Genomic DNA, 8,752 nt, shown 5'->3' with positions numbered 1-8,752 from the left:
TTTCTTAAATGAAATGAGGCGTTGTGGGTCGAACCAAAAAAAAAGGGTCCAGCTAATAAAGGGTGGGGCGAGGGGAAAAGCGGAACCCGGATGCTGATGCTGACCGATGAAGAGAAGGAAGCTAGAGAGAGAGAGAGAGAGAGAGAGAGAGAGAGAGAGAGAGAGAGAGAGAGAGAGAGAGAGAGAGAGAGAGAGGAGGAAGAGGAGGTGTGAAAGGTGGGGGGGGAACCGGGGGTATTACGGGCAGCAGCAGCGGAGTGGAAGAGGCCATCCCGTGAATGGTGGACACTCCTGTGGGTGCGGGCAACTTCTGACAACCTGAAAGATTATTTTCTGCAAGGCGTTTCTTTTTCTTCAACAGCCAAGCGCCGGCTTGAGGGAGGAGATGCGGTGATATCATGAGCATAGCCGGCCAGAGAGAGAGAAAGAGAGACAGAGAGGAAGAGAGAGAGAGAGAGAGAGAGAGAGAGAGAGAGAAGGAGGGAGGGAGGGAGGGAGGGAGGGAGGAGAGACGGGGAGTCGGCTACCACCAGGCCAGCTGAGGATGCTTGTTGTTTCTAGAAACAGGATTCATCACCGGGCCGAGCGCTGATCCTCCTCCGGCACATCGAGCGCTCCTCTCCCCGCTGCAGCCGTCCTGACCGCGGGGAGCAGTTCGCCTGTCTGGCCCTGTCTGCCCGACGCTGTTTGCCTTCTTTTTTTTTTTTCTTTTTTTTGATGCTCTGCCCCCTCTTTCTCTATTTCCTGATGCAGGGCCGGGGAGGGGTGAGCCAAAGTGTGCACCGGATATTGGAAAACCCATTCTTCTTGCTGATGCTGTTGTGATAATAGATCATTATCTGGACAACGCCGCATCTTGCACAGAAAGCCACATCCTGACCAAAACGAGGCCCCGGCTGGCTTGAGAAGAAGAAGAAAAAGGGGGGGAATGTAGCCTATGAGCTTGGAAGCATTATGGAAACATTTTTGGACGGTAGTAGCAGCAGCAGCAGCAGCAGCAGCAGCAGTGAGGAGGGGGTCCCTGATATCGATCAGAGAATGGATTCAATCAGGCCATTCTGACTTGGGATATTTGAGACTGTGCCCTTACAGGAATCAATCTGTGGCAAATGTAGCCCTCAGGTCTGAATGAGATCCTTTTTTTTCCTGCTCCACTTTTGGCCAGCTGCATAAGCTACATAGGATCAATCAGCTTTAAACTACTGTTATTTATAGCAGGAGGGTGGTGGATTTGATGGGACTACATCTCCCATCACCGGCACCGGTCAAACCTCAAACGTCCTCTTCTTTCGGATCTTTTCTACCTTGCCTCTGAATAATGCTGCTTTGTGTGCTGTAGTGAAAGAGACACAAACCGAAACTGGGACATATGCTGCTTTATCCTATAGGCCTTGTAGAGTGTAAAACTGGGCCGGTTCTCACTCCCAGCACGGACCTGGCCGCATGACAAACAAGTGCATGGGAGTAGCCTGCAGGGCCCGGCTTTAGATCACGACCAGTCCTCCGCGCCTCTCCTCTCCGCCGCCGTGTAGCCGCCCGGGATATGTGCGTTACGGCATTACGCACGGAGCAGGAGCGACCGCTGTCTTGATCTGCCTCATAAGGGAAAGGATGAGCAGCAAGGAGCTGACGGTGGGCCAGTCCAGCCAGTATGTGGGGCCTTACCGGCTGGAGAAGACCCTCGGGAAGGGACAGACAGGTAGGGAACAAACTAAATTACCTCGAGTCCCTCTCCTGTAGCCAGGCAAACAGGACGTCTGCAAGGTGCATCACCTGATTCCAGCATTCAGAATCACTGTAGCACATGCTATTCAGAGGTATTCAGAGCATGGTTTGATCCGTGTGCAAGTCTTCTTATCTCCCATGCTTTTTATTCTGCTCTAGCCTTATGTCAAGATGTCATCAAATGAATTATTCTTTAGAAGACATGGGGAGGAGAAGACATCACAGCAGGCCTCTTAAATATTCCAATCAGTCTTTCTATGAGCTTGAGTTTGGTAATTGTTTGTGACAATGTCCGTAAAGCTTTTTGAATTATTGATGACATCCCTCCCTTTTCTGTTTTCACGCTGCATGATGATTTGTGATATTTCTCCCCCTCTCTCTCCGTGTGTGTCTCTCAGGACTGGTGAAGTTGGGTGTCCACTGTATAACAGGACAGAAGGTGGCCATAAAGATTGTCAACCGAGAGAAACTCTCCGAATCAGTTCTAATGAAGGTACAGTATTTATAATTGACCTCATCTACTTATCCATGTGTCTATCTGCCTACGAGCTGTCTCTTTACTGTGTCTATAATCACTCTGACTGTCATTATGGTGGCTACGAAGCTCAAATGATTGCCAGCTTGCACTCTCCAGCCTGCAGAAATAGCAACAGAATTGAAGTCTTTTATTTTAGTCAAGAAAAGCCTGTCTGTGTGCATTAACTTGGAGCACCCGAGTGTGTGGGCACTCGCTGCTTCTGTATATCGAACAATAGAGATGATTTCATTCTGCTAATTAAGCCCTCAGATGAAAGCTAACTGCAGCGGAAACACACGGGCCTGAAATTAAATTGAAATTGCTTTTTATGTTGGCTGATTACAAGTTGCAGCTTTGTGGAAGTATCTCTTTTCAAAATACAGCAGGTTGCACCAGGACAACTTTGGGCACAAGCAAGTGCTGTGTCATGGTGTCATGTGTTTTAGTGTACACATGCCTCAGTATCTCAATAACGCAGATTTTGAAGACAATCCAGAGAGAATGTGTGTGTGTTTTCAGATTTCTTTCGTTGGCCAGACGACAGTGCGTGAATAAATGTCTCAACTGTATTTTCAAGTCCATCTTATGGCAACCCTCACATGCCCTTATGTAGGTTAAAGCAGTGGTTTTCAAAGTGAGGGTCCTTGAGAGGGTTACCAGGGGGGTTCCCAGCAAAAAGGGGAATCATTTATTTCCACTATATTTCCATCTTTAAATAACACAATGATAGAAAGCATGAATATTTTGGTGATTGATTTCAAACACTTTCTATAATAAAACATCTGAAAGAAAAAATCCTATACCAGGTGGGGGTCTAATTTGTGCCAGTTTAGGGGTCCTTGGCGTGACAAGGTTTGGGAACCACTGCAGGTTAATGGGTTATTGGTCACTGTGATCTTTCCTCCTCTCCGTACAAGGCATGAATAGATCTCATCCCTTCTGTAAAAGATGGGGGACAAAATCCACAGTCCTTGTTCATGCAAAAAGCCATTCTAAAGAAAAAAAACTTTGTGTGGATGTCTTTAAAACAGTTGTTTTCATTATTCACTTTTCTTTAGCGCAGATAAGTCTGAGACTTGACATTACAAATGTAGAGGTGCTTGTTTTGACTAGCTATATATAGCTTAATCAATCAAATAGATAATGTCCATCTGTCATAACTTTAAACATGCATTAATTGATTTTTGAAGGCAGCACAAACAGTGGCATAATGTAATCTTTTAAAGTCGATACGGCTGAGCAACTTAACAACTAAGCTTAGTGTTAGCGAGCGGTTGCCTACAGTATTTACACATCTACGTAGCAGACACAGAGCAACATTGGCATTCATTTGAGTTCATTTTTTGTGCCACCTGGAGAATGTGAGTCCAATATTTACTGTCTTTTAGCTCTGTTTTGGTCTCCACCAGCTCCTGAGGGAAGTATCTGGCTCTTTAGCAGCTAAATGCTCCACTGTGTTCAACAGCTAGTCACTAACTGTGTCTGCCTGCTGTTTAGTGCTGAGCAGGCAGTGTACAGTGGGTTTTTAGAGCTTTTTTGCTGACTAGTGATGTAAATGAGAGGAGAGAGCGAACCAAAAGAGTAAAGTTACAGGCCCGGGAAACTGAAACGATGAACTGAAAGATGCTAAAACTCCCCCTTAAAACAGAGGGGCCTACAGAGTTGGTGATAATTCTCTGTAGGTTTGTCACTATTGTCGTGTTTCCACCGTATGGTATACGGCTCTGCTCAATTCGACTCAATTCCATTCTTTACCCGTAGCCTACTTTTCTTTTTTTCATTTTCCACTGCGGATCCCCTCAGTGTAGGCGGGATTCTCAGCTGATCGGCATAGGGACGTCACATGAAACTGCCATGACATCATCTACAAGCGACACTCGCTGAATCCTTTCATCAGCAACCATCAGAGGAACGTCTGCAACTTATCAGTTTTATGATGTAGTTACCTGGCGTAGTGTACGCCATAGGTTTGCGGGCTGCCATTTTTTAAAATCTGGGTTGAGTGAATAAAAAAAGTGTGGTTGCTATTGACGGTAGCTTGGCTATTTAAACATGGCAGGTGCAGAATGTCCCGTGTTGCGGTAGTGACAATTCTCTCTGACCAATCAGTGGTCTGCAGTGTTTTAACTCCACCTTTTAGTATTTAGAAACCTAGTAACCAAGTATTTAGTAGACCTGTACTAACCACAACTTTTGCCAATGGAAATGCGAAAATAAATGTTGACGAGCTGAACTCAAATTGACTGCTTGTTGGAAACTCGATAAATGAGTGACACCTTTCACATAGTTATTTGGTTCATTGTTCATGGAAAAATATTGATTAGTGCAGCTTGAAGTAGGTTATCTATAGGTCTGGGCTAGCTTTCTGTACAGGCCTGCACTTAAAGGGACAGTTCACCCCAAAATCAAAAATACACATTTTTCTTCTCACCTGTTTTCCTATTTATCAATTTAGATTGTCTTGGTGTTAGTAAGTTGCCCAGTGTTGGAGATATGGGCCATAGAGATGTCTGCCTTCTCTCCAATATAATAGAACTAGACGGCACTCTGCTTGTGGTGCGTTAAATTGCCAAAAAAATACATTTGAAAAATCCAAAAGCAATGTCTCTTTTCAGTCCACAGACCTGGTTATCAGTTTCATGTAGGAACTATTTTCTTTCTACCGAACTACACCTAACAACCGTATCACCGCGCAGTAGGAAGCAAACTCATGGATGATAGGCTCGTGCCATGGATGTATATGGCTCGTGCTCATGACAGCGTGATATGTAAACATTAATGGCGTCCTTCTCAGCTGAGCTGTAGCGTTAGCTAGCTCAGGTGAGCCATATATATATATATATATATATATGGCTCACCTGATAATATATGATATATGATATATGCAGGTGAGCTAGCAGTATTGGTTAGCTATAACCCTATGCTATAGAGTTGATAGTTTATGGAGATTAGTTTTTGTATAAATGTAGGCTATATATCTATGGTATACACTAATCTCCATAAGCTAGTAATGTCGGACCAGTGCAGTGATACGGTTAGCGGTAAAAAGAAAACAGGCCTGTGGATTATAATAACACTAACGTTAACTGCTACAGGTAAGAGGAAAAATATATATTTTTGATTTTCGGGTGAACTTTGACAAGAGAAATTGACAATGTCAGCACAGGGTCATTCAGAATTTTGTAAATATAATTGTTTCTCCCTTTCTTTCATTCATCCTTTATAGCCTACTTATAAAAATTCCGCCCATAACTTTAACCTGTCTACAACGGTAACGTTAACTTCTTCAACAACTTGTTTGTGCTTCTAAATGAACACTAAAGAATTTAACAATAACATATTTTAATACTGTCTCTGTCTGCTCCGTATTTAACCTAACTCTGCCTGTATACTGGCTTCCTCCCTCTCTCTGCCTTACATCATATGTACCTTCCTCTTCCTCCTGACATTTCAATCTCCATCATTTTTAACCTCGCTCCTTAACCTTTCTCCACATCTCTCCCTCCCTCTGTCTCTCCAGGTGGAGAGAGAAATAGCTATTCTTAAACTAATAGAGCACCCTCACGTTCTGAAGCTGCATGATGTCTATGAGAATAACAAATACCTGTGAGTATCTCTTTATCATTCTGCTTTCCACTGACTTTCTTAAAAAAAAAATCTTCCCTCTGGATCTTCGCCAGAGCTTAAACAACCTATAATCTCAAAGGTAAAATAGGTTCTGTAAGACAAAACTGAGATCGTACTAGGGCTGCACAATATATCATTCTTTTTAATCATAATCGCAATGTAAACTGCCGCAATACACACATCGCTAAAGGCTGCGACATATCGCGAAAGACACTCTGAGATTTTATTGTGTTAGTTGAAAGAAAATATTAGTAGAAAACCACTTTATGATGTAACCTATTGTTTTTTTTAGTAGTGCATTTTATATTCAATTCAGTGTTAAATAAAAGAATGTTGAAAATGATTTCCTTTCATTTGTTTTAAATTCAACAAGCATTTGTTGTATTTTAGCAGAATACTGAAAGCAGCAGAAATGCAGAACTGAGTTCACTTTAATATCTGTGTATTTATTGCATTAATATCCTTATCGCAACATTCAACGTTATTGCATATTGCATATTTTCCTCATATCAGCCCTAGATCATACACACATGATGTTTGAGTTTTTATGTATAGCAGAAGCATCCGTGACTTTTGTGCATAAATGTTTCTTTTACCTCACCTGTGTTTTCATCTCTCTGCCCTCTCGACCCTCCTGTGTCTCCCAGGTACCTGGTTTTGGAGCATGTGTCTGGCGGAGAGTTATTTGACTACCTGGTGAAGAAGGGCAGGCTGACCCCCAAAGAAGCCAGGAAGTTCTTCAGACAAATCATCTCCGCCCTTGACTTCTGCCACAGCCACTCCATATGGTCTGTGACATTTGTGTTGTTGTTCCATTTCCAGTTTTTTTCTTTTAAAGGTATAGCAAGTGATGTTAATCCACTACACTTTTTTTTTGTCAAATAGCTCTCTCTTTTCTGTGTTCGCTGAAAAAAATAACTCGGTGTTAAAACACAGCCCTGGCTGTGTAAATGGAAAACAAACAGAACAGAGTGCACGACGCACAAAACACTATTCCAGCCAATCGGCAACAGGCAGCGACAGTTGGTGGTAGGCAGCATGTGAATGTTTATTTGGTAACACTTTACTTGAAGTTTTCTACATAAGAGTGACATGACACTGTCATGACACATGAATCCTAACCCTAACCCTAACTCTAACTTGTCATGACAATGTCATGTGTTCATGACAGTGTCATGTCACTCTTATGTCAGATACCTTCAAGTAAAGTGTAACCAATACTTCGGTTACACTTTACTTGAAGGTATCTACATAAGAGTGACATGACACTGTCATGAACACATGACATTGTCATGACACATGAACGCTAACCCTAATCCTAACCCTAACCCCTAACCATAACCATAACCATAACTTGTCATGACAAAAACCGAATGACACTTACTAAAAGAAGCGTTATGTCATAAACGTTTATGACTTGTTTATAATGTTTATGACACGTTCATGACAGTGTCATGTCACTCTTATGTAGATACCTTCAAGTAAAGTGTAACCGTTTATTTTTTTTGACAAAAAACAACAACATACAAAACTCTCGTAGAGGAAAGAAAATATACATCAGTAGAGGCTGCGTGGGAATGCGCCGGCCGACCAGTAGTTATCTTTCCGTGAATCTGGGGGAAGGAGCTTCTAAACTGGGGGTTGTATGTACTTGTTTGGCAGTTGAGTTCAAATATCCACAATCTTTGCGCAGATTCGCTCACTGCACCTTTAACTTCTCATCGCTAATTCCTTACTGATTTACCTAGTAACTTGACATTATTCATTTGTATTTGTCCCAAACGATAACTGAACTATCTCATTTTTGGGGTTAATGGTCTGGAACCGGATTTAGAAACCTGAATTAAATTAAAAAACAACACAACTTTCACCAAATTATGTATTTCAATTTAATTTTATTTATAGCATCAAGAGTTATCTCAAGACACTTTACAGATAGAGTAGGTCTAGACCACACTCTATAATTTACAAAGACCCAACAATTCCCCCAAGAGCAAGCATTTGGCGATGGAAAAACTTCCTTTTAGGCAGAAACCTTGGACAGACCCAGGCTATTTGTGGGCGGCATGATCATAAAACATTCGAATATGCATCCACATGTAAACTGTAATAGTGTAACTAATAGTATGACTGAAACCATGTGAGTTTCCACTGTGCACTCTGTGTTTTGGATGGATTTGGATGACCACTCAGATAACTTCTTTCTTTTGAACTCAGAAGTTCAAAAGAAAACTTGACAATTTTATTTTCCTGTATCTTTACTTTGTTCTATACTTTACATGTTATGTGGAAGTCCACCAAGGTAAGCTTTAGTTGCTGTTTATGATCTGGAAAAATACTTCCATTGAGTGTGTGTTTGTGTGTGTGTGTGTGTGTGTGTGTGTGTGTGTGTGTGTGTGTGTGTGTGTGTGTGTGTGTGTGTGTGTGTGTGTGTGTGTGTGTGTGTGTGTGTGTCACAGTCACAGAGACCTGAAGCCAGAGAATCTTCTCCTGGATGAGAAGAATAACATCAGGGTAGCAGACTTTGGCATGGCGTCGCTTCAAGTCGGGGACAGCCTGTTGGAAACCAGTTGTGGGTGAGTTCTGGGCAGTAGCGGAAGAAGTATTCAGAACCTTAAGTAAAGTACTTAAGTACAAGTACTAATACCAAACAGTAAAAATACTGTGTTACAAGTAAAAGTCCTGCATTGAAAATGTTACCTAAGTAAAAACATGTAAGTATCATCAGGAAAATGTACTTAAAGTATTAAAAGTACTCACATTTTAGAAACTCTAAATCGTCTAATCATGTCAGCTGTACTTGCAGGCTGTTATATTAATTTATAATGAAACATCTTATTAAACTACACGTTTGTGTGCAAAAATCCTAATTTGTAAAGTAAC

General features: G+C 42.0%; 1 protein-coding gene across 6 annotated transcripts in view; it reads left to right on the top strand.

Annotated features, from left to right (window-relative positions):
* The first annotated feature begins 213 nt into the window (after positions 1 to 213).
* LOC116052921 (serine/threonine-protein kinase BRSK2-like) overlaps positions 214 to 8,752 on the top strand; it is a 33,571-nt gene continuing 25,032 nt past the window's right edge. For 4 of the 6 annotated variants that reach the window (XM_031303760.2, XM_031303759.2, XM_035994158.1 and 1 more), the window contains exons 1-5: positions 214 to 1,699; positions 2,124 to 2,218; positions 5,763 to 5,848; positions 6,517 to 6,657; positions 8,329 to 8,445. In XM_031303760.2, coding sequence (XP_031159620.1) covers positions 1,612 to 1,699; positions 2,124 to 2,218; positions 5,763 to 5,848; positions 6,517 to 6,657; positions 8,329 to 8,445 — 527 coding nt within the window. In that variant the 5' untranslated portion in view covers positions 214 to 1,611. The remainder of the gene's footprint in view (positions 1,700 to 2,123; positions 2,219 to 5,762; positions 5,849 to 6,516; positions 6,658 to 8,328; positions 8,446 to 8,752) is intronic. The other 2 variants (XM_031303761.2, XM_035994159.1) reach the window with 1 other exon arrangement.

This window comes from Sander lucioperca, chromosome 17 (assembly GCF_008315115.2).
Source record: "Sander lucioperca isolate FBNREF2018 chromosome 17, SLUC_FBN_1.2, whole genome shotgun sequence".
Classification (NCBI taxonomy): Eukaryota; Metazoa; Chordata; class Actinopteri; order Perciformes; family Percidae; genus Sander; species Sander lucioperca.
This window is presented reverse-complemented; position numbering and strand designations above follow the sequence as displayed.